Source organism: Dromiciops gliroides, chromosome 6 (assembly GCF_019393635.1).
Source record: "Dromiciops gliroides isolate mDroGli1 chromosome 6, mDroGli1.pri, whole genome shotgun sequence".
NCBI classification, from domain to species: domain Eukaryota; kingdom Metazoa; phylum Chordata; class Mammalia; order Microbiotheria; family Microbiotheriidae; genus Dromiciops; species Dromiciops gliroides.
In genome coordinates this window covers 2,164,885-2,190,048 of record NC_057866.1, presented here as the reverse complement: position 1 = coordinate 2,190,048, position 25,164 = coordinate 2,164,885, and the positions used below count along the sequence as shown (strand labels likewise).

Genomic DNA, 25,164 nt, shown 5'->3' with positions numbered 1-25,164 from the left:
GGATGGATGGGAAATTGTGAAGCAGAAAGTCAGAAGACAAAAGGAAGCAGTTCTAAAGGTGATGGAAGTGGAGTCTGGGCAGGGAGAAAGCTGGGGCTTCACAGGCAGCTCATGGACCAGCCGAAGATCTACGAAGGACCAATCAGGAGGCAGAATGGGGGAGGGCGGTAACAGAGAAGGAGCACCCCTGTACCTTCTCTTGGCCTGGATGGAGGCAACTGGGGGCTGGAGCCAGGAGGCAGAATTCCAGCCTGGGGCTGCCCAGCCTCCTCCTCTTCCTCACTTCTGCCTCCTAACGATGCTGGTTCCCCCTTGGCCAACTCAGGGCTTGCCCACCTTGATCGGGTCATTGGCCATAGCCCCCTGTGAAATGGGCATGAGGGCTGCTGGCCTGGGTGGAGCTCGGAAGGTGGGTGGGGCCCACCATCAGAAGATAAAGGACTGACTTGCTACGTGGCTCTGAACAAACCAGCAGCCCCCCCCTCCCCCAATGCAGAGCGGGAAAGGGTCTTCGGAGTCTCTCCTGCAGCCGAGGAAGCCCACACTTGGGACGAGGGGTGTTTGGCTCCTTCCCTGGGGGACTGCTCTTTCCGGAGGTTATCAGCCAATTCCCCCACTCCCTTCCCAGACAGAGGCTGTTTACACACTGAGGCCAGAGGGAAGCCCAGCGTGCCAGGCCTCTGGGGAGCTTAGAAGGGTCAGGGGATTTCCTGGGGCTTCCTTCCCTGTCATCCCAGTTCCTGTTTGCCTTCCCCTCCAGTACCAAGGGTTTATCAGTCCAGAAGGGGCCAGGACTTCCAGAGAGGTGGCCTGCTGCTGCTGTCCCCTGCCCCTCCCCCCTCCCCATCATGCTTAACGTTCCTCTCCAGGCCCCCCAGGCTCCTCATCTTGACCCTCCCCAAAGCCACAGGGGCCTCACTGACCCACTGTCTAGCCCCTCACACAGATGGGGAGACTGAGACCCTGAAATTCACCCAGTAAGTAGCAGAACAGGATCGGAACCCAGGTGACAGCCTTGGGAAGGACTTGAGGGGCCTCCAGCCCAACCCACACCTCTATAAGAATTGACTGCATTCCGCCAGGCCACGCTGGGCAGGGGCACCCCTGCTCTTTCCTGCCAGGTTGGGAGGCCAGAGCCCCGGGACCAGGGACCCCAGTCCACTGCTTGGCCCCTCTACCTCTGGGCAAGGATTAGGACCCTGGAGTCCAGCTTCCCAGACCAGGCCTGTACAGGGCCAGATGAGGAGCTGCCACCTCTAACCTTTCAGCACCAACCTGGGCTGGAGGAGGCAGGAGGGAGCGTGTGGGGACCCCCACGGGCAGGGCCTTCCTTCCCCCTCTCATCAGCTCCCTGCAGACCCAGGGGATGGGGGGGTCAAGGAGGACAGGACCAGGCAGAAAGCTTCAACTGCAGGAGGCCCCGACCCTTGTCCTGTGTCCCAGAACATCTCGGCTCCCAGACACCAGTGTGTTTTACTGCAGGGAAACAGGCAGATGCGGAAAGGACACAGCCAAGGACACCAGTCCTCTGACTTGGGATTCATCTCTGGCTTCCTGCAATGTGAGGCAGGAACCACCAGAAAGTCTGGGGTCCCCTCCCCGCCTCCATCTGCAGCCCTCCCCCAGTGCCCAGGCCTGAGGGGGGCGCGGCTGTAAGGAGGCCGAATCTCTCTGTTGGTCCTTTCTCTTGCCTCCCCACTCAGTGGGGCAAGACAGAAGAACAAGGGGCGGCCGGGTCAGAGGTTAGAGCTTTGGCCTGTGAGCTAGATCTGGCTAGTCCCTCCTCTCTGCCCCTAACTCCCTGGGAGACCTTCAGTTTCCTTATCTGTTAAATGGGAAACTAATCCCTGCCCTGCCTTCCTCCCAGGACTCAGGCTGAGGCCCAAGGTCTGACTTTGAGAAAGCAGAGGGGTTAAACAAAGCATAAAACCCCAACTCTGCCTGACTCCACCCTCTTCACAGCCTGGGGGACACACCCTTTCGCCTAGCCTCTAAAGGTGGGGGGGTGGGCCTGCAAGGCAGAGAATGAGCAAGGAACTGGGCCTCTGCCCTCTCCCTCCCAGGAAGTGGGGAGCCTGGTCTGGTTTGCTCCCCAATACTGAGAGGAAGGAGGAATTAGACCCTGGGGAGGCCAGAGGGAGGAGACAACCAGTCAAGGTCCCCTCTCTTCTCCCCCCTCACACTGTGGTCCCAGGGAATCCTGAGGGGGAGGAGAGATGGGAGGGCTGGGGAAAGGGGAAAGGGGAAAAGAAGCTGTTGGTGGGAGATCATTCAGGTGTGTGAGAATGAGCTTGGGGACACTGACCTTCCCCCCAAAATCTCCCCTTCTACCCCGCCATTATCTGGTGAGAACTCTGAGCTGAGGTCAGGGCCCACACACTGGACAGGGAGGGACAATGGGCTAGGTTGTTATTCCCTGGTGTCTGACTCTGTGACCCTTATGGGGTTTTCTTGGCAGAGATCTTGGAGGGCTCGGCCACTTCCTTCTCCAGCTCATTTTACAGATGAGGAAACTGAGGCAAACAGGGTGCAGTGACTAGCCCAGGATCACACAGCTAGTCAGTGTGGATTTGAGGCTGGATTTGAACTCAAGGAGATGAGCTCTGTGCACTATGGCGCCCCCTAGCAGCCAACGGGCTAGGACCCTCTACTTAACTCTTCTCAGCAGTTCCATGATCCGAGACAATTCTAAAGGACTCATGATGGAAAATGTTCTCCACACCCAGAAAAAAAGAACTGTGGAATCTGGATGCAGATTAAAGCGTACTGGTTTTACTTTTGTTGTTTTTTGTTTTTGGAGGCTTTCCCCTTGTGCTCTGATTCTTCTTTCACAGCAGGACTAATGCAGAAATATGCTTAATGTGATGGTATATAACCTCTATCAGATTGCTCGCTGTCTTGGGGAGGGGGGAGGGAAGGGAGGGAGGGAGAAAATTTTGGAACTCATAATCTTATAAAAACAAATGTCGAAAACTCTCTCTACATGTAACTGGAAAAATAATAAAATATTTTTATGATTTTTTAAAAAAGAAACAATAGATTGACCTAGAGTATAACCCATATCTATTTTGTTACTAGTGTTTTAGGAATTTAATCAAGAAGAATTGTTTCTAACAATTTTTAAAAAAAGGTTTCCCTCTAACAGCTTGTCTTTGGGGACAGCCTGCCTCGGACACTTAACAAGACGTGGGACTGTGGGCTAGTCACTCACCTCTGCAAGGTCACATGTACAGAGTCAGAAGCACTGGGGGGAGGGGATACAAAGGCGGGCAATTCCTGCCCTCCATTCTTTTTTCCCGCCCCCCCCCCAGGGCAATGAGGGTTAAGTGACTTGCCCAGGGTCACACAGCTAGTAAATGTTAAGTGTCTGAGGCTGGATTTGAACTCAGGTCCTCCTGAATCCAGGGCTGGTGCTCTATCCACTGTGTCACCTAGCTGCTCCTCTGCCTTCCATTCTACTGGTCATCTCTTTTATCTGGGTGCTGGGGTGCCTATAGAGAGCAGGATTGGAGTGGGAGGAGGGGGAGCAATCCAGGGCAGGGGGGCAGCAGACAAAGAGATGGAAGGGGAATCTGGACAAGAGATCTTAGCTCTAAAGGGGACCATCCAGGGACCAAAGACTTCAAAAGCCAGAGGGTTTTCTTTTAGATCCTGGAGGTGATAGGGAGTCACAGAGGTTTATTTATTTTTATTTATTTATTTTTTTTTTTGCGGGGCAATGGGGGTTAAGTGACTTGCCCAGGGTCACAGCTAGTAAGTGTCAAGTGTCTGAGGCCGGATTTGATCTCAGGTCCTCCTGAATCCAGGGCCGGTGCTTTATCCACTGCGCCACCTAGCTGCCCCAATCACAGAGGTTTATTGAGCAGGGGAGGGACCTGTCCAGACTTGATCTTTAGGGAGCTGAGTGGAGTTTGTCTTGGGGGGAGGTGCAGAGAGAGATCATTTAGGAGCTTTTTCAGTGGTTCAAGCCCAAGAGTGAAGGCGAGACCAGGAAGGCATCTGTGTGAGGAAGAAGAAACGTTACCCTGTGTAGACTTGGCAAAGTACAGATGGGAGTGGGGAAGGTGAGAGCCTGAGGAGCTGGAGGTTCAGGGAGGATGCCGCTGCCCTCCGCAGTCAGAAGAGGGTTGGGGGAAGGACAAGGAGTTCTGCTCTGCGCGGCGAGGCGTCACTATCTACGGGGCATCCCGGCAGAGATGTCTCCCAGGCGTCAAGACAAGACCCGCCAGATGAGAAAATGGGAGGCACGTGGGGGACGAAGAAGTGAGCTGCCTGCAGTGTCTGGGGCCGGATCGGAGCCTTGGATTGGAGGATCTCTGGATCTCTGATCCCATCCTTCGGCTACGCCCATGGAGGCGGACGCGGTTGTTTAGAGATACTACAGAGCCTGGGACTTGGGCCTCTCTGGCCTTCATGCCCTCATCTGTGAAATGGAGGCTATCCCTGGGCCTGCTCACTGGCTTGGGGTAAGAAAGGACTTTGCAATCATTTTTCAAGTGACAGAGAAGTGCCATCCACAATTTTGTGCAGAGAATGCTGCTGTCTGGGGTGGGGAGGGGTGGGGGCGGCCCAAAGCTGCCCCTCAGAGCCCAGGGACCCTGGGCAGGGTCCAGGTTACTAGTGGAGAAGTGATGGGCTGAGTCAAGGGGGTGTGACTGGAGTGGGTCAGGAATCACCCCAAGCCTTTGCTTAAAGACCACGGCCCAGGGCAGCCCAGCCTGTTTGCAGACATCCGGGATCAGCAGACACTTCTACACCAAACAGAACTTCCTCTGTTTCCTCCCCACCAGCCAACCATTGCTCTTGGTTCCGTTAGACCTGGAGGTCCTTCCTCCCTGACATGGGCTTTGGATAAGTCAGAAGAAGTTTCTCCCATGAGAAGAGAAGAAAACCAAAGATGACCAGATAACCAGAAGGACTTATTGAGGAATCTTTGAGCTTGGCCAACTAGATTTCAGGGCAGACACACCTAAGAAGTAAGGGAGATAAAATTCTGGAGCCGCGAAGTCCCTTAGGTGTGGCTACTACCTGACTGGAGCTAGAAGACAGAGATAACCCCCAGGTCAGGACCATCACTTCAACTCTAAAATTCCCCGGACTCTCAGGAATAGGACAAGCCTTCAGGCCCCCTCCCCTGCCCGCCCTCCCCTGCCAAGGGAACTTTCCATTGTCCATCTTTCCTCCATAAAAGCTTTGGCCTGGGGGCGGCCAGGTGGCTCAGTGGATAGAGCACCGGCCCTGGAGTCAGGAGGACCTGAGTTCAAATTCGGCCTCAGACACTTGACACTTACTAGCTGTGTGACCCTGGGCAAGTCAATTTAATCCTCATTGCCCTAAAAAAAAAAATTGGCCTCCCCTTTTGGTCTGGGAGGAGGATGTCTCTAAATCACCTTCTCCCCGGAGGGTGAAGTCCTTGACTTCCCACTCAGTCACTTTCTCTAGCACCAAATAAAAATTCATTTTAATTCTAACTGGAAGGTGTGTGAGAGTGTAATTCTTTTCTGGTTTTTTGTTTTTGTGGGAGGATTAAATGACTCACCCGGGGTCACACAGCCAGCAAGTGTCAAGTGTCTGAGGCTGGATTTGAACTCAGGTCCTCCTGAATCCAGGGCCGGTGCTTTATCCACTGGGCTACCTAGCTGCCCCAAGAGTGTTATTCTTTACAGAAGAATAACTAAGGCCCCCCCACCACTTCCCCCATGACACTCCCCCTTAACTTCTAGTCCCAGCTGCACACACCATCCAATGTATATACATCAATGGAGGAGCTCCAAAAGCACGCTGTAGTCTGGATAGGAGACGTTCAATATGCTGAACCCCGATATGCCGAGCCCGATATAATGAACCCCAATGTGCTGAGCCCCGGTATGCTGAACTCCGATATGCCGAGCCCGATAGGATGAACCCCAATGTGCTGAGCCCCGATATGATGAACTCTGATATGCCGAGCCCGATAGGATGAACCCCAATGTGCTGAGCCCCGATATGCTGAACCCCGATATATCGACCCCGATATGATGAACCCCAATGTGCTGAGCCCCGATATGCTGAACCCCGATATGCCGAGCCCGATATAATGAACCCTAATGCACCGAGCCCCGATATGCTGAACCCCCGATATACCGAGCCCGATATGCTGAGCCCCCATATGCTGAGCCCCAGGCTCTTTTGGAAATGGCCGCCAAGCCGTAGCTAGAGAGCTCTCCATCTCTCTGCTGTTCACTGTGTGGTGGTCATACCGAGCAGCCTGGGCGGGGGAGGGGGAGGGGTGCTCGGGCACCCTCTGACTCCCGCCGGATGGGGCGCCCCGCTACACAAGTAGATCTTTCTCATGAGAGAAAGGCCGCTGGTCTGGGGTTGTTGGCGCCTCTCGGTTGCCCTTTTCCTGTGCCAGTGAGGCCTGAGGTAGAGTCTCCCTTGGTATCTCTGCTCCTTTGGCCACCCTGAGAACACGTTCCCTCGAGGCTCGCAGCTGGGGGCCACTTTTCTGAACTCAAGACGTCATGGCGGGGGCGGACTTCACCACCAAGTGGGTTGAACTCAGGGCTCCGCCCCTCCAGCTCCCCTGAATCCTGCCTGTCATCCAGGGCACCTTCCCAGACTCTGTCACAGCTTTGGTCTGGTCGCGCACAACCATTGGTCAATCAGCCCCCTGGCCCATACTAGACGCCGGTAGGCAGCCCAGCTGTGCAGTGCACAAAGCACCGGCCTGGAGTCAGGAAGACGAGCTGTGTGACCCTGGGCAAGTCACGTGCTCCGTTTGCCTCTGTTTCCTTAGGTGTCAAATGAGCTGGAGGAGGAAATGACAACCCTCTGCCAAGAAAATCCAAGCGGGCTCACTAAGAGTTGGGCACGCCTCACCCCAGCCAAGCCCTGTGCTAAATGCAGGGGCTACAGAAGGACAAAGGACAGCTCCGCCCTCAAGGAGTTCTCCATTCCTCCGGAATCCACAGAATTCTATGACTGCTCCTTGCCCAGTGACAACCATGCACAAGCATGGCAAACGCTGCTGAAATCCCCTTTGCCAGTGGCTGTGCCCCCGCGGCCGCCTCCTGCTCCCCTCCCTTCACCATTGACTGGGACACCCCCGCCACTTTCTTTGGTTCAATGACAGCGCTTCCTTTGCCGCTTCCCTAGGCCCCCCTCTGCTGCACCCCCTCCCCTTGCTCTCTGGCCTGGGCCTGTGGGACCTGACCCACCAGTTGAGGGGGATGGAGATGGTTTTTGTCGGAGCCAGAATCTCACCCCGACACCCACACACGGACACAGTGACGGTCAGCCCTGTGGCCCACAGTGGCGGTGGAGAGACCCCTGAGTTTGGAAGAGTTGGAACAATTTCTCTGTTACCGACACCAAGACCCTGAGCAAGTCCCTTGTCCTCTGGGACCCGTGGCCTCTGAGGTCCCTCCCAGCCCTCACTGCATGGGCTTGTCCCAAGGGATCTGCAGAGATAGGTCTGGGCAGGTGAGCTGGGGAGTCAGGGACGAGGGGAGTGAGCCCTCTGGTGGTCGAAAGGGACACCTGCGTCTTAACTGGGCAAGAGGGATTGGGTGGGGGGAACAGATCTCAGAGACTCCACTAGGAAACAAAGTGTGTTTAGTTCCTTTCTAAGAACAAGGGAAGTGTGTGTGTGGGGGGGGTGGGGGGGCAGCTAGGAGGTGCAGTGGATAAAAGCACCAGCCCTGGATTCAGGAGGACCTGAGTTCAAATCTTACCTCAGACACTTGACACTTACTAGCTGTGTGACCCTGGACAAGTCACTTAACCCTCATTGCCCAGAAGAAGAAGAAAAAGAACAAGGGAAGTCTGGGGTAGGAGTAGGGAAACAGGCTTTGAAGGGGTCACTCTTGGGGCCCGGGCCTAGGGCCACTCCCTACAGAATCCTACCTGCTTAGCTGTCCCTGTCATCAGACCTCAGGGCCCCATAGGTGGCAGCCAACCCAAATCTGAGAGTTTATTTGGACTAAAACTGGAGCACTTTGGGCCGCAGGCTCCCCTTCTATCTAACAAGGTCAATCAGATTCTCCCCAGACTCCTCCCAGTCTCTGATCTTGGAGTCCTCTCTTCAGGGCCCATGCCCCAGGTAGGGATGCAGAGAGAAAGGGCTGGGGGATAGCAGCTATGGGGGAAGCCAATCCAAGGTGCCTGGAGGATACACAGATATCCCAGAGCCAGAGTGCTTCCCCTGAGGCAATCACAGAACGCTTCTCTGAGGAGGCAGCTCCCTCAGCTGAGCCTGTATCATCAAAGTTCAGAAGGGCTTCCTACCTCTCCATGGATTCCAGGCCCTAAGATGAGCACTGATGATCTCGACTGGAAACAACACTGCCCTTGAGGTTTGACCAGAGTGAGGCCCTTGGCACTTTCACCTCCCTACTCCTGGGCTCTGTACCCTTCCTTCTTCATGCAATCTAAAATGGCACCAGCCTTCTTGGCTGCCATATTGTGCTGTTGACGCTGGTTGAGCTTGTGGTCCACTCACACCCCCAGATCTTTTTCTGATAAACTTCTGCCTAGCCCTCTCCCCACCTTGTGCTGATGATGTTGATTTTGGAGCCAAAGGGCAGGACTTGGAGATTTGCCCAAGAGTTCTAGCCTGTTCTCAAGGGACTGGAGTCCCGGCCTGGGCCCAGCTCATCATAGAGAATGGTCCTGGCTTGAGAAATACAGTAAGAAGGAGCTGAAAGTGAGGGGCCTCTGCATGTCCAGCTCCTGGGGCTGCATCTGGTCTGACAAAATAGAGCCAACAATAGGTTTTAGGTGGGGAAGACTCAGGGACCTCAGAGACTGCCTTGTTCGACCCCTTGGATTTACAGGGGGGGGGATCCTGTGACTTGTCCAAGGTCATACGGGTACTGGCTGGCAGAGCTCAGGCTCGTGACTACCACCTCCTCCTCCAGCATCTCCCACTGGGACTGCCTGAGCGTTGGGGTGCCCGCCTGGCAGAAGGAAGCCTTGGAGGTCCCATGTTCCCATGGAGGTCGGGCAAGATGGGGGCTCCCTAGACCCAGAATTCTTGGATTCTGGGAAACGTCCGGGGTGATTCCGTGACCGGGCAGCCCTGGCGGCCCCCACAGAGATGGGGAAGTTGGGGAGAGGGAAGGGCCTCTTTTTACCCAGGTTGCCTTGCTCTTATTCTCAGATCCTCCCTAGCTTGACATTTCTGCCCCAGCTCTGGTGCGCCTGGGAATGAGGTCACGGGGGCTGGGACAGCTAATGGAGGCCATGGTTAAGATCCCCCCCGCCACTGCAGGGAGGGGGACAGGGAATTTTCTGCTCACGTCAACCTGACAGAGGCCTTGAGAAATCCCATTTCCCTCCTATGAAAAAGTCCCATTTCTCCAGGCTAATGTCTGGATCTCAGTTTCATTCTGAAGGCCTGATGTGTCTCAGTTCTGCATTGTGAAGGGGAGCGGGAAAAGGGTGGGTGACATCACCCCCCGGGGGCGAGGGGCGTCCAGGCTGGCCTCAGTTCTTACCCCAGGAGTCTCTGTCTCTCCCCTCTCTCCCCCTCCTTGCTTTTTCTCTTCCTTTTTGAGGTCCCTGGGGGATTTCTCCCCAAATGCCTCATTTGTCCACAGCCTGGCTAGCTAGAAATAATCCAAGCAAGACACCCCCTGGCCCTGCCCTTCCTGGGCCCCATTTTCTTGATGGAAGGAACACAGGTGCACCCAGGAACGTTTCCCCCTCCCCTGGCCCCGGCCTCTTGGAATCAGCTTCCAAAGAAGCCTGAGACATTCAGAAGGCTCAGTGTCTTGGCCCCTTTTCCTTCCCTGGCCCGGAGCCCCCTTAGCAACAGGCCCACTTTGGATGGGTGCTGCTGGCTCACCCAGGGATCTGAGGAATTCACAACAGCTGAAAGATGGGGAGGGTGGGGTAAGGAGGAGGCCAAGGAAGACGGGCTGGGGGGGGCTGTGCCCCTGACCCGAGTCCATGTCCATTCATGGGCAACATGTGAGCCCGAGAAGGACGAGGACATCGGGGACAGGGCCGCTGGCACCAGCCACCCACTCTGGTGACGTTAGACTCTGCCTGAGGGGGGGAAAGCTGCTGGGGCCGGGCAGCTGTCCTGAGAACTCAAGCTCAAGAGAGCATCTGTCACTAGCTCCGGGAGCCCTACGTGCCATCCCCAAGCCCCTCGGACACTTGCTGAACATTTCCCTGCCTCTTTGTGGCCCTGTGAGGGGCCTGTGCAGACTGGGAAACTGAGGCTCAGAGAGGTCAGCTTAATGCCCTGAGCACTGTCCTCAGGGTGCTTACCCTTTACCCAGCCAGAGCCACACCCCAATCCAAGAATGGTGGGACATGTTGGGGAGGGATTGGGGGGTGCACTGTCCCCCCTCTGGGAGCTGAGAGCCTCCTCATGGGTTATTGGGGTGCTAATGGCCAATGGAGCCACCCAGGGGCCAGGGGCCAGAACCCCCCTAGAATCCTTCTTTCCCTCAGGTCTGGGCCCACAGGGCCCTCCATGCTGGCCACAGGTAAGTCTGGGCAGATAGACCACTCCCCAAAACAAGGAGCAGGAACCTTTGGACTTCTGGAAACATTCAGACTAGCAACTGGGTCAGCCGTGAGATCGGGTCTCAATACCTCAGCCTGGCATTCAAGGCCTTGTACAGTCAGCACCACGCCCAACCTCTCCTGCCTTCTTTCTCCCACTGCTCCCCTGGGGTGGCCAAAGAAGCTCCTCACCCACTTTGCCCGACCCCCACCTCCAGCCAGGGGCACCATTCTTGGTGCCAGCCCCCCCCCACCGCCATTGTGCTTTTCCCTGGGTCCCCCCCTTCAAGATTCCACAGAAGCTCTCCCTAGAACCTGTATCACCCCACTCCACACCAATGTCTCCTTTCCCCAAGTGGCAATGACACAGTTTATCCCTGAAATACATTCAGCTGGCCTAGGCTGCTGACCAACTTTAGCGTGGCTGACGGACGGGCCTCCCTCTGGCCCACTCCCATTCAGCTCCCTGGAGCAGCAGGAGGGCAGGGTTTGGGTCAGGACTTTGGGACCTTGGGCCAGGCCCTTTCCCAGTCTGGGATGCCTCAGTCTCCACCTCTGTAACATGGGTAGATAGGGCCAAGGGATCGGTTAGCTCAGGCTCCTGGCATGCCAGGGCTGACCGCCAATGTGAAACCTTTCAAAGACCTTGGCATCCATACAATCAGCCCACGTTTGTGCTGGGCTACTGAGGCCAAAGGAGTTAGTCCCGGCCTCCCCCAGCCCAGGCCAGGGGGCCAAGATGGGGCAGGGCATCCTCGACCTGCTCTGACCCTGGCATTAGGAAAACGGAGGAGGCTTGGAGAAGCTGCGGCCAAGACACCCACAGGGGGATGTAGGAGAGACCTGGGCCCTGCCCCGGTTTGGGCTGGCGGTGGGAGGAAATAATAACAGGAACTAGCCCTCCCTGTCTCCCAGGCAGCACTTCCTCCAGCCACAGCAGAGGCCGTGCCTGGCCCTTCCTGGGCCTCTTGGGGGTCGGCTGGGAGATCTGGGTCCTTCTTCCCCCTCCTGAAGCCTACCTTCCTTCCCCCTTTCCCCTCGAGCCATGTTCTGCCTATCACCAGCTCTCAGGCTTGACTTAGCCTAGCAAGGGGGGCCCATTCTTTCCCAGCCAAGGCCCAGACACCAGAGCCGGCCCAGGCTGTGCCCAGCGGGCCAAGATGTGAGAGCCGCATCCCAGGGCTCTCCTCCCCTCCCCACCCCACCCTGGGAGTGTTCTCCACTGGCTGCTGATGCAATGGATAGAGCTCTGGGTCTGGAGTCAGGAAGACCTGAGAAAAAAGCTGGCCTCAGCTACTTGTGCACTGTGTGAGCCTGGGCAAGTCACCTAGCTGCTGCTTGCCTCAGTTTCCTCAAGTGTAAAATAAGAACAAGTGCTCATAGAAATGCTTCTATCCTCCCCTGACTCCCACAGGCTCAGAAGAGCATCTCAGCGTTGGAGGAGCCCCTGGAGCCAATCACTGTCCCTGAAGAGTCTCCACTAAAGCATCCAGGTCACCTACACCCCAAGATGGCCAGTGGGTCCAACCCAGGCCCCCAAGAGACTCCGCTCCCTCCACACCATGCCCGACAGAGCCCTTCCCTCTGCTTGAATCCCTCCGCGGAGGGAGGCACTCCCTCCATCTGCAGCCTCCACTCATTGCCAGTCGGAGCCAAGGAGCACGAGTCTGCTCCCCCCGAGACCAGAGCCTCTTGGGCACATCCCTCTGCCCCCCGCCCTGAGTCTCCTGCTTTCCAGGTCGGACATGCCTGGCCCCTTTTTGACCAGAGAAGCCGGGTAGAAGGGAAGGAGAAAGGCCTCCCGGGGTGGCCAGAGACTAGGAACTGGCAGGAACTGGAGGCTCCCTAGTGTAACCCCCACATTTCACAGAAGGACCAAAAATGCAGGAAGCACTGGGCCAGAATCGGGCCACTGGTCCTCTGACTGTGAGGGAGCATCCTGGGGCTGGCCAGCGCCACCAGGGCCTTCCTTACCCAGTTTCCACCAGCAGCTGCTGTTCCTCATCAGGGCCGCCCTCTGTTGGGTCCCGGTCCATCTCTGCCTCCGCCATTGACCCTGGCCTGTCCGTGTGGGCCTGCTGGGGCGGGGTGCTGGGTGGTGGGCTGTGTGTGTGTGTGTGTGTGTGTGTGTGTGTGTGCGTGCGTGCAGGTGTGTGCGGGCCTGTGGGCTCCTGCTCAGGGGCGGGTGTGACTTATTCAGGACAGTCCTACTTCCTCCTTCCGCTATTACAGGCTGAGGTTTGGCGGGGTGGGGTGTGGGGTGGGGGGGGGTGTTTTGTTCTCTTTAAAAATCAACTCAAAAAAAGGAAAATAATTTATGAAGAAAAACCTCAGACCCTGCAGGAAGTGTTGAGCAAGCTTCTGGAGGTGGTGATGTCCTAGCTGGAGCAGGGCCAAGGGGTGTCAGGGCCTGTCCGTGGTGCAGCCACAGCTGAGGCCTGGGGGTGCCCCGGCCCTGGGAGCAGAGCTAGGGGAGACCTTCTGACATAGCCTTCACAGCACCTTCCTCCTAACAGAGCCTTGCCTCAGGTGAAGGTGGGCTGTGTAGTCTGGACAGGAGATCGGGGGGCTACTTGCCGGCTTCCAGCTTGGAGAGGGGGAGCCAGCTTTGCTCAGCTTGGCCCCAGAGGGCAAAGGCAGGACCCAAGGGGGAAGGTGCCAGAGGCAGGGTTAGGCAGTTGTCAGGCCAGAAGCTGCCCAGGGAGGGAGGAGCTGCCTGGGGGCAGGTAGTGAGGCCCCTGTTCCTGGTGATCTCCAGAGCCGGGCTCCAGCCAGGATCGAGGTGAGGTTTCTGTTCAGACTGGAGCCATTGGGAGGCCTCATTCTGGGGCAGGTGCTGCCACACACTGAGCACTGTCCTTCCCCAAAGGTGGCATCCCCCTGGTTGGAATCCAGCTCATTTGTCCTCTCCCCAAGGCCACAGACAGGCCCGGCCTTGGGGTCTTCTGCCTCCCCCCACTCCTCCCCAACACCCCTCCCAGTCTCCACTTAAGGAAAGAGACAGAACACCCCTCAGATGGTGCCCATTATGCTGGAAAAACCAGCCTCCTGTCCCCAGAGATGAGACACTCATGGGTGACCCAGCTGGCCCACAGGAGGTCTAGTGGTTTGGACCCAGAACCAAGGCCGCAAGTGTTGTGAGGCTGTGTGAGGCTGAGGACTGACGTTCCTTACAACCCAATGAGATGTTGGAGGCTCAGACGGCCTCAGTCATGTCCTGGGTCATGCAGCTGATGAGTGTCAGAGGCAGGTCTTCTTGACCAGCTGACCGCCCAGCTGGGCAGCGTCCTAGACACCACGCCTTAAGGCAGCCTTGACCTGAGGTGCAGCCTCCCAATGAGCTGGTGGCCCACTAGGCCCACCTGCTCTGTCTTAGAGAGGACCCACTGCTGGCCAGCCACCCCATGGCAATGCTGCACTTCAGCCTCACATTGCAGATGGGGTAGGAAGCTTGGGGGCAGCTTTGTCCATCCACCTGGGTGGCTTGGGTGTGGCATGGCCAGAGTTACACATCCTGGTCCCTTGTGGGGGGAGGTATCCCTGAAGTGGGGAGCATGAATGTGATGGCAGGAGAGAGAGGGAGACCCAAGAGGTGGGGAGGGGCGAGGGGGTAGGAGTGTGTGGCAACAGCTGCAGGGCAACGCCGAGAACCTCACGATTCGGGGGTGAAGTTTGGAGGCTTGGGCTTCTAGCTCAGACTACAGGTAGTAAAGTGTAGATGAGGCTAAGCAGGACGGGACAAGTAGGTGGAGGGCCTACAGTTCCCCTGAAAGCTTGTACCCAAAGAGGGTCTGAGGTCCTCAGGGGGCCCACGGCATGGGCTAACTCCTCTGCCAGTCGGGTAACAAGCATTTATTAAGCACCTACTATGTGTAGCTTATTAAGCACCCAGGATACAGCAGGCATTGTGCCAAGTGTAAGGGATACTAAGAAAGACACCCCTGCCTTAGCCCAGAGCTCCCTGGCTAATGGGGGAGAGAGTGCAGACTGCTCTGGATAAATGGCTTGGGCCAGGGGTGATGGGCACGATGAACAGAGGCAGGCTCTGGTGCCAAGGGGCCCAGAAGAGGAAGGGGAGCATCCCAGACAAGAGGAGATGCCCAGAGGGCCCTTGTTTGTGGAAGGGAGGGGGACGTGTAGGGGAGTGAGATGGGAAGGAGGAGCAGCCCCTGAGGGTCTCTGAGCCCTAAGCAGAGCAGCTCGTGCTTGCTCCTGAAGGGGAGAGAATGAGGCAGGCAGCGCCAGGCGTGAGGGGGTGAGGGCAGGGTCAGAAGAGAGAGGGGGGCATAGTGCAAGCTCTCCTCTTCCCAGGGGTCTGACAGCAGCCTCAGACAGACTGATGCCCCCTTCTCTGCCCGTGGGGGCACCCCAGGCGCCAATACCCAGAAGCAGGTGTACTTGCTCTACAGGGCAGTTATGTAGGGGATGGGGGGGGTGAGTAGGTGCCCCTCCTTTGAGAGGACTACCTAGAACAACATCCCCTCCCTCCCCCCAGTCTGGCCCCTGGGCTAAGCATGTGCCCATGACGGGGTTTCATGCCGGCTCCCAGCTTCCCCTACCACCCAAGGCGGCACAGTTGTGCCCAAGTGGGGCCGAGTGCCAGGCTGAGTGGGGATGAAGAATGGAAGCCACTGGCCTCCAATGTTCATCTCTTCCCCCCATGCCCCCAGTCAAGGTTCTCCAAGAGCCAGGATTTCCAGCTTGGCCCTCCCTGTCTTGGCCATGTCGTTGGCACCCCGGTGGAAGAGGGCACGGGGCTCCCCTGGAGCTGGAGCCCAGACACAACCAATAGCATTTGAAGGTGAAGCGGGCAAGGACCTGCGCCCTGCTTTCACCAACCAATCAACAGATTGGCTGCAACTGCTAACCAATAAGCAGCTGGAGGGTCAATGGAAATGATTCAATTAAATTGAGCAGGAAGGAAATGGCTGTCAGCTGGCCGGCAGTGAAGGCTTAGGATGTGACTTTGGGGAAGGCCCTGCCCTTCTGGGCCTCAGTTTCCCCATATGTCACATGATTCTGTGTGACTGTTGGCTGGCCCCAGTGACACTTTGGACATGGCGGCCCCACGGCCTAGGGACGCTTGTAGGGACCATTAAGAGGGAAGGGACAGACCGAGTGGCTGGACTTGGAAAGCTTTATTTACACAGCTAAGGATTCTGGGAGAGGCTGGGGCCCCACCTTACTACACCCCTGGGGGTTGGGGGGCTGCTGTTAGGCAAGACTGACTCCATGCTTCTCTCTCCATCCATTCACTCTCTTGGGTCCTTTGGAAAGGGTGGCCAAGCAGAGCGGAGCCTGTGCGGGGGTGCTGGGGGCCACAGGGCAGGGAGAGGAGCTGGGGTTCAGAGAGGTGGGGGAGGGGCAGGAGACAGGGGCCTGGAATAAATAGGGCTGGGGTGGGAGCAGGGAAGCCTAGGTGAGAGGCAGGCAGGCAGGCAACCAGGCAGATAAGCTGGCCAGTGGGCAAGCGGGCTGGCGGGCAAGCAGGCGAGCAGGTGGGTGACCAGGTAGACAAGCTGGCCAGCGGGCAAGTGGGCAAGCAGGTGGCCAACTGGGTAGGAGGGTGAAGAGGGCAGGCAGGCAGGCCTAGGACTCAGTCTCAAACATCTTCTTTCTGCCCTCCATTCCAGACTTTTCTTCAATGTTCTTCCTCCAATCACCCACATCACGAAGATCCCTTTCCTGAGAGGTGATAACAGACTTAACTCAGTCTTACCTGCTCCTCCTGTCCCTAGCCCAGCCCATCCACAGCAGGGGGCTTTGGCCTCACTGATTCCCTCTGGGGCAGGAGGTCCCCCAGATGTCAGACATCCTGAGGGTCAAGGAGAAGCAGGCCTGTCCTGGGGGACAGGAGTCAGCCCAACCTAGCCCCCCCACTCATACCCTGGGTCCCCCTGGGCCTCAGTTTCCCTCTCTTGGAAGGGAGGGGAAAAGCCCCACCCTCTCCCCACTTCCTCAGACAACAGAGATAGAAGCACTTTATGGAACTGGGGGTGGGGATGGGATTGTGGCTGCTCTGGGAAGGGTCAGACCCTTCTTCATGGCCTACAAGAGAAATCCCCCTTCCTGGCCCCCTTTCTCCTGCAGGGGTAGGGAGTTTCCTGAAGCATGGGTGGGAGGGGAGGTGCCTGGGGCTGGAAGGAGGCACCAGATGGAGGCTGGGTATCTTCCTGAGTCCTAAAGGTTCATTCCCAGATGTCCCTAGAATGCCCAGTGCACACGTAGCTCTGATACCCAGATCCACCATGTGGTTTCTGTGGCTGTGGGCACAAACCTTAACCCCTCTGCTCCCCTTTCCTGGGGTGTGAAACAGGCCTCCCCCACCTACTGCCCTGACTACTGCGGGGAAAGCTGTGCTCAGCCTGGCACCAAGGCCATGGAGGGTGGGTATGGGCAGCTCAAAAGAAGGAAGAGAAAGCAGTGAGCCAGGAGGGCTGAGGGAGGAGAGTGGAGGGCTGAGGGAGGAGGGAAGAGGGATGAGGGAGGAGGGTAGAGGGTTGAGGGAGGAGGGTGGAGGGCTGAGGGAGGAAGAAGGAAGGTGGAGGAAGGAGGGTAGAGGGCTGAGGGAGGAGGGTGGAGGGCTGAGAGAAGAGGGAGGAAGGTGGAGGGAGGAGGGTAGAGGGCTGAGGGAGGAGGGTGGAGGGCTGAGAGAGGAGGGTGGAGGGCTGAGGGAGGAGGGTGGAGGGCTGAGGGAGGAAGGTGGAGGGCTGAGGGAGGAGGGAGGAGGGGGAGAGAGGAGAGTGGAGGGTAGAGGGAGGAGGGTGGAGGGCTGACAGAACTAGGGCTGAGTGCTCAGAGGAGGAGGAGGGATGCTCCCCTCCCCCTTTACCTTTTCGGTGTCCTCCTTCTTCACTTGTTTCAGGTTGGCTCTCAGGTCCATGCACACCTTGTGCTTGGAGCCCAGCAGTGCCTTTAGCATGGCATCAGCGGACATCCGCACCCTCCTCAGAGGAGGCCTCTTGAACTTGCCCCGAAGGTCAAAGAGTTTCTGGTTCATGTCTTCCAGCTGCAGGGAGGCAGGGCAATGCCCAGGATGAGAAGGGCTGTGTCATCCTCAGTGACTGGAAGGTCCCACACCCCCACACAGGAGGAGGCCTTGCCCTGGTTCCCTGAAGGTCTCCTTCCTGGAGGCTCCACTGACCCCCCCACCCCCAGGACAGAGCAGGGAAGAAGAGGCAGACCCAGGCGCCCACTGGAGCTGGGGAAGACAGAGCCATGGCAGGACCGAGCCTAGCCAAGCGGGCCCAGGACCTGCAGCAGGGGCTGGGGCAGGGACCCCCACCATCTACGCACCTCCTTGGTGCTCTTCTGAACCTTCATTTCCATGTCATATTTCTCCTCTTCGGCGGCATCAACCTTGGCATGGAGCTGCCTGCAAAGGTCCTGGGGGGCAGGGGGAGGTCTGGGTTAATGGCCAAGCCAACACTAAGACTCGCCACCTTGATCCCAGACCTGCTCTTGGCATTTAACTCTTCCATGTCTGGGGCCAGGACGGAGCTGATGGGGAGAGCTGCCTCAGAAGGTCCCTTGGGGAGCTGCTGGGGGTGCTGTGGAGGACACACCCCAGGCCTAGACTGGATGGACGCCTCCCGGGTGCCTGCCGCTGGGATTCTGGGTCCATGGCATCCCTGGAGGGTGACCCAGGTTGGGCACCTGGAGACCCAAGCAAGGATTTGGACAGTGTCCAGAAAGGGAGACTCGCACAGTGCGGGGCTGGGGAGGACATGGGGGGATTCTGGAAGGGCCTCCCTGGGGGCACAGAGAGGCAGAGGAGACATGGTGAGAGGACTCGAGGGTCCTGGGCCCAAGCCCTGTGTCCTGGCAGAGAGCAGGGGGCAGGGGGCAAGGGGCAGGGGGCAGGGGGCAGAGGGCAGGGGGCATGGGGGCATGGGGCAGGGGGCAGAGGGTAGGGGGCTGGGGGCTAGGGGCAGGGGGCAGAGGGCAGGGGGCTGGGGGCAGGGGGCAGAGGACAAGGGGCTGGGGACATGGGGGCATGGGGGCAGGGGGCAGAGGGCAGGGGGCTGGGGGCAGGGGGCAGAGGGCAGAAGACAAGGGGCAGGGAGCTGGGGGCAGGGGGCAGGGGGCAAGGGGCTGGGGGCTGGCCCATTACCTGCACTTCAGACATCGACCCTGGCAGGTGCAAGGGTGGGCAGTGCTCAGCCAGGTAGTTGGACTTCTCCGATTCACGGCGACTTTCTTCCTTCTCCAGCTCAGTGGCCGCTATCTGGAGCATGACACTCTGGGAGGAGCAGGTGGGAGACGTGTGGGTGGGACAGGGACAGCTGGAGCGAGTCCCATGGGGCAGCAGACCCCCTGCCCCCCAAAATACCCAAGGGCACCATACCCCTTCAGGGAGCCTTCCCTCCCCAGCTTCTGCCCCACTTCCACTCCCCATTCAGAGCAGCCCATTTTCAATTCCCTCCATCATGCCCCACCATCTATCTTTACTCTCAGGTCCTTCTTTGGGGTCCCTTCTATCTCATCCTACCTCCAGCTTTGGATGCAGCCCCCCCCCACCCAAGAGAAGCCCCGTATCCATCTCCGGTCTGCGCCTCGGCTTAGGACAGTGGCCCACGGCCTCAGCAAAGGCTTGTTCCACTGAACTGAATTGCCCCAGAGCAGGGAACCCTGTGGTTCTGGCCCCCCAGGCTCCTCCAACAGAGCCGCTGGTGGGCAAGGAGGGCAAAGAGGCCAACCCTTGGGGAGAAAGGCTGGGGGTGGGGGAGATGAGGGGGCTCAGGGGCTTACCTTCAGGTGCTGCCTGCGGGCTGTGATGGCCCTGTTCCTTTTCTGCAGGGGCAGAGGGAGACAGGTCAGGTGTGTTGTGTTCACCCCTCCCTAGGTCCCCAGTGCCTCCTCCAACCCCTCTCCAGGTATTCAGGCCCCCACCCATTAGTCACCCATCAGCTGCATCATACTTTACTTCTAGCCTCTCAATAGGTAGCCTTGGCCCCGTAGACATTGGGCCCAGAATGATCATAATAATCACTGTCTTCAGGTTTGTTACAGCAGAGTTGTCAGACACACAGCCTGGGTCTCTGGTGAAAACGAGGCTAACCCGAGAAATATTTAGTAAAAATGCGAGGAAATGACAGCTCTCGGTGGTTTTCTCCGTCAGTCAGCGTGCAGGCTGGCCCGCAGGCTCCCTGAGGGGTGGCCTTCTTTTCTACTGCAGTTGCCACCAGGGCTTAACCCCCTCTATCTCATTGGAGCCCCACAGTAACCCTAAGCTAGACCCTGCAGGCGTTATTCCCATTGTATAGTTAAGGAAACTGAGGCTGGCAGAGGTGAGGTGACTGGCCCAGTCAGGGTAGCGTTTGAGGTGCGATGAGAGCCCTGGAGTTCTCCAGCTCCAGAGGCAGACCCCCCACCATGGCCCCCCTCAAAATGGCCGGAGCCAAGACAGGCCCCCTTGCCTCCTATTCAGACACCTGCACCAGCTCTGGCCCGCTCCTCCCCCCTCAGCTGTGACTCAGCCTCAGTGTCTTCATCTGTCAATTAGACATTCTGGTTCTGCCCACCTCAGGGGGTGAAGCACTTGGTAAACCTCTTTTTGTTAGGGGGGGCGGGGGCCCCTCCCCTCCTTCCTCTCCCTCCCCTCCTTCTTCTCCCTGCCCTGAAGGCATCTCTCCCTCTTCCCCACACCTTCATTAGAAGGACCTCCAGAGGATGGGGGAGGGGTTTGTCTGGGGGGGGGAAGCTGGAGGTGTGGGTGTGAACCCTGGGGGGGGCACGTGGAGAGGAGGAGGGGGAGGCCTCTCTTTCTTCACTCCCCCTCCTCCTCTGTAGACCTTGGCCACTTCCTCAGTTTCACCAGGCTAACGTGGATGGGGGAGGGGGGAGAAATAGGGTGCAAGGAACAAAGAGGATTGACCAGTGAGCAGGCCTGGTTTTAGGTGGGCAAGAGGGATGAGACTGAGCCTGGGGGTTGAGAGTCTGAGGAGCTCGGCTGGAGGGATTCGAGGGGGGTAGGACCCTGGTCAGAGGAAGGGAACCAGAGATGGGAAGGGGAGGGTCAATCGGGAATGGGCTGGTGGCGGGGGGGGGGGGGGGGGGGGCACCGCTGGATGTTCAAATTTGGGTGAGGGCGAGTGGGCCTCTGACTCTTTTATGGGGCGAGAGGCTGAGGGACAGGCCCCCAGAGGGGCCCAGCAGGCGAGGAAGGGCCGTCCAGGTCACACACCCAGAGACTGGACCATGAGCCTTGAGAAGTCAGGGGCTCAAGGGCAGGGGCCTGACCACCCTGCAGGCAGCCTCTCCATGCATTGGGCTCAGCCTCCCCCAAACTCACATCCAGCCTCCACTACTTAGCAGGAGTCAGCCAGACACTTTATTCTTCATCGAATTTCTCCTAATCAATCCCTGTGCTTGGGGGGTGGCTGGCCCAGGACACCGCGGGAGGTTGGGGTGAGGGCTGCTTAGGCTCTGAAACCGTGGCCGCCCCTGCCCCTTAGACGACAGATTTAGTCTGGGGAGACCTGACTCAGGCAGAGCATCTCAGATGCTGGGGCGGATCGGGGTGGGGGCTGGGGGGGGAGAGAGAATGCCCCCCCTCAGGGAATTAAGAGCTTCTCTAAGCCCTGGGCCTGCATCCCTTCTCCATCCCTCACTCGAGTCTTGTTCCCAAACCGCACCCCCAGTGAGTACTTACCTCTTCACTGGTCAGGGAGGGGGGAAAGGGGAGGAGGAAAGAAAGAAGACAAGTTAGGGTCAGGCCTAGACAGTAAGAGCTAGAAAATCAGGTGAGGGTGAGGAGGTTGGGAAGGGCCAGAAAAAGGGGTACTCACTCTCCCATCTTGAGGTCTTGGTGTTAGAACCTGTGGGGAGAGGAAGATAAAAGGTGAATGGGGTCCCCTCCCCCCAAGAGGGTCAAGGGGTTCCTGGGACCCCCACCCAAGGGCCGTTTCCTCCCAGGCCAACCTGATCTTGGAAAATGCCCAGGAGCTGGAGAAAGTGCTTCTAAAAATGGGATGCTATTTGGGGGTGGGGGCGGGGGCGGGGATTAGAAATTGCCGCAGCAGCTGTCTCCTTGGGTGACTCCTTCCCCTCCCAACTAGGGCTGAGTCTTCACTCAAGGGACAGGCCAGCACAGGTGGCCTCTCAGGAGGAGATATTTATAGCCCTGGTCCCCTTCAGCCCCTCACCCAAGAGAGAAGAGAATGGCTCCACCCTTCAGTCAATGGGGGGGGGGGGGAGCTCTCCTCAGGTCTTTGGGATGGGCAGAAGAGTGACCATCCCTGCACCCCCACCCCACCTTCTTCAGGAGGGAGATCTAAACACCCAGGAAGTGCTTCTCCAAGTGAGGCCCCATGCTCATCCCCATCTTGAGCCTCTAGGTATAACCCAAGGGATGTGCTGCTCACCACCACCATGAAGGCCCAGTGGGAGTCAGCTAGAGTGCGCCCTCGAAGAGCAGACTTGTCCCCAGGGGAGGGTCTCCACCTTGACTTTCACCTTCCTCCTCCCTGGCAGCCTGGCTCCAGTCCTCAGAGCCCCCAGCCCTCAGGGACCCCTGCCCCCAGACGCTCACCTAGCTTCCCTGAAAAGTACCCAGCAGATGGTAAGAGGTCAGGACACGAGATGGAGTCCCAGCAGCTGGGCCCGGTGGGAGGGGGTATAAATGGGCGTCTGGGGCGGGGGCCCCAGCTCTGTAAGGGCATGGCAGCTTCCTCAGACCAATGAGGGACAGAGACTCAGAAACCTCCCTAGGGAGTTCTGGAGATATGGGGGGCGGGGTGGGGAGGCTGGGAGGTGGGGAGGGCTGGGCAGGGGCAAGTCTATTTAGGGCTTTATGATGAGCCCAAGATGCCTTGGGCTTCTAAGGAGTTACCCTGGGCAGAGTGTCTGCCCAGCCCAGCCCAGCCTTCCTGGGGCTGCAGCAGAAAGCCAAGGTCCAGAGAGAGTCATCGCTTTTCCCAAGGCTCCACAGCACTGTCCTGCCTCTGCCTACGGATCATACAGACAAGTGGAGGGTGGGAATCAGGAAAACCTAGGTGTCCATCTCCCCTCCAACCCTTGCTGTCTGTGTGACCCGAGGCAACTTACTGATTTAGCCTTGTTTTCTCAAGTGTAGAATGAAGCTAACACATCGAAGACCAGACTCCTTATGGGGCTACTGAGGGTCAGAGAGCATTTATTAAGCATCTACTGTGTACAAGGTACCGTGCCAAGTGCTGAGGGTACCAAAAAGGCAAACACACATTCCCTTCCCTCAAGGGGGGGTCACAGCCTAATGGGGAAGACAACATTTAATTTAATCAGGTACATTGAAGAGCTACACACAGAACATAAAAAGTTAGCTCCAGAGAAAAGCACTAGCAGTGGGAGGGGCTTGGAAAGGCCTCCTGCTGGAGGAAAGTCAGGAGGTGGAATTGAGGAGGGAAGGGCATTCCAGACATTGGGGACAGCCAATGCAAAGACATGGAGTCAGGAGATGGAGTATTGGCCAGTGGGGCTGAATCATAACTGGGGGGAGGGAAGAAGACTAGAAAGGTGGGAAGGTGCCTCACTGTGAAGGGCCTTAAACACCAGAGGATCTTATATTTGATTCTGGAGGAGGGTAACACACTCTGATCTATGCTTTTTTTTTTTTTTTTTAAATTTTTTTTTTTTTTTTTTTTGCGGGGCAATGGGGGTTAAGTGACTTGCCCAGGGTCACACAGCTAGTAAGTGTCAAGTGTTTGAGGCCGGATTTGAACTCAGGTACTTCTGAATCCAGGGCCGGTGCTTTATCCACTGTGCCACCTAGCCGCCCCTGATCTATGCTTTAAAAGAAATTTACCTTGGCAGTTAAGTGGAGAGACCAAAGAGGGAGGGACTGGAGGCAGGGAGACCCTCTCCCCCCATCCCCCAGCAGCTATTACAAATGACCAGAGATGTAACAGAGGTGAAATGGACCAGAGATGTAACAGAGGTGAAATAGACCAGAGATGTAACAGAGGTGAAATAGACCAGAGATGTAACAGAGGTGAAATGGACCAGAGATGTAGCAGAGGTGAAATGGACCAGAGAAACTATAGAAGTGAAATCAACAAGAGATGCAGCAGAAGTGAAATTGACAGGCTTTGGTATCATATTATATATGGAGAGTGAGAGAGAGAGAGAGAGGGAGAGAGAGAGGGAGAGAGAGAGGGAGAGAGGGAGAGGGAGAGAGGGAGAGAGGAATCCAGGATGACTCCCAGGATGGGAGCCTGAGGGACTGGGAGGAAGATGTTACCCTTGACAGTTACTGGGAAGTTAGGAAGAAGGGGGCGAGCTTCAGGGGAACAGTAATGGGTTAAGCTTGGAACACATTAAGTTTAAGATGTCTCTGACACATCCAATAGGAGATGTCTGAAAGGCACTTGAAGACGTGAGACTTCTGGAGAGAGGTTAGGCCTGGACAAGTATATTTGAGAACCATCAGCCTAGAGATGATCATTAAATCCCTGGGAGTTGATGAGATCATCAAGGAAGAAAATATAGAGGGAGAAGGGAAGAGGCCTAGGACAGAGCCCAGAAGGACACCTGGCCTAATCTGGCCTGATGGGGAGGATGTTCCAGCAAAGGAGATAGTGAAAAAGCCATCAGATAAGGAGATGCCTGGAAAAGCTAGAGATAAGAGTATCTTGGAGGAGAGAGGTCCAGGAGAAGGAACATTGAAAAAAGGTCATTGGATTTGACAGTGACTTTGCAAACCTCAAAATGAGGGCAAGGGCTCAGGGGCAGCTTTCCAAGGCACTCTTCACAGGCCCACATACATCTCTCGGTCTTTAAGGGGAATGCCTCCTGCATTCCCACCGTGTGAGCAGTCAGCCTCTTGTCCAGGGTCCCCCTCCCAACTTCCTCGTCCCCCTCACTCCCGGCTAACTCTTGATGGTGCATTTTTAGGTAATAGTCACCTACTACCACCTGCTGGTCAAACTGGGAAATACAGGCTCCATACGTTACTATAGAATGGAGCTTGGACATCTTTTTTCCCCTGTCTCCCCTGTTGAGCCAGCAGGAAAATAAGAACCCAGCTCCCTTCCCTTCGGTCCCAGCCCCTCCTGATCTGTCCCGTCTCATCTCCTCTAATCCTGGGGTAACAGCATCAGTAAAACATTTAAAAACCCCAAATGCCCCAGGATGAAAGAGGCTGAATGTCTCTGGTCAAAAGCCCAGAGGCTTTGGTGCTGGCTGTCTGGGTGACCTTGGGCCAGTCCCTGCCCATTCTGGGCCTCAGTCCCTCCATCGGCAAACCAGTCAGGAGAGTCCTGGCCTGACTCATCTCCCTCCTGGGGCTGCTGGGCGGCTTGGCTGAGAGGTGCATGGGAAATTCTGGCCAACAGAAGAGCCCTGACAGAAGGGGTGTGTGTCTGTGGCTTCCGGGGCTGACCCGAGACCAGCCAGTCCTGAGGGAGGGCAGCATCCCGTGGGTACTCGGGTCAGTGCACACTGGCTCTTGAGAGTTGGTTGTTAAATCTCCATCATGAACAATTATGCTTTCGGAAATAGCAAAGGCAAAGGAAATAGCAAACCAGGGCCTGATTTGGCATTTCTCTGATTGGGTAGACTTCAAAAAGTGATGGAGAAAATGTTAATGACACAATTAAATTGGACCATGTTGGGGAGGGATCTCAACATCTCCCGGGGCTGTGCCCTCTTTGGGGGCCACCACCAGGGCAGAAACGTTGGAGCAAC

General features: G+C 57.1%; 2 protein-coding genes across 4 annotated transcripts in view; both read right to left on the bottom strand.

The window, feature by feature from the left end:
- Positions 1-12,682, bottom strand: part of LSP1 (lymphocyte specific protein 1) — a 60,584-nt gene extending 47,902 nt beyond the window's left edge. For both annotated transcript variants that reach the window (XM_043972470.1, XM_043972472.1), the window contains exon 1: positions 12,475-12,682. In XM_043972470.1, coding sequence (XP_043828405.1) covers positions 12,475-12,551 — 77 coding nt within the window. In that variant the 5' untranslated portion in view covers positions 12,552-12,682. The remainder of the gene's footprint in view (positions 1-12,474) is intronic.
- Positions 12,683-15,623: 2,941 nt separating this feature from the next.
- On the bottom strand, positions 15,624-22,139 carry TNNI2 (troponin I2, fast skeletal type). 2 transcript variants are annotated; one of them, XM_043969486.1, is made up of 8 exons: positions 22,034-22,139; positions 21,291-21,320; positions 21,155-21,161; positions 19,252-19,293; positions 18,614-18,742; positions 17,797-17,886; positions 17,333-17,509; positions 15,624-16,185 (listed from the first exon to the last, which is right to left on the bottom strand). In XM_043969486.1, the coding sequence occupies exons 2-8, from the start codon at positions 21,296-21,298 to the stop codon at positions 16,090-16,092; spliced, it is 549 nt and encodes a 182-aa protein (XP_043825421.1). In that variant the 5' UTR covers positions 21,299-21,320; positions 22,034-22,139; the 3' UTR covers positions 15,624-16,089. The 2 variants fall into 2 exon arrangements, with proteins under 2 accessions (XP_043825421.1, XP_043825422.1); XM_043969487.1 differs by lacking the exon at positions 22,034-22,139 and adding an exon at positions 21,867-21,988.
- Between the last annotated feature and the right edge of the window lie 3,025 nt (positions 22,140-25,164).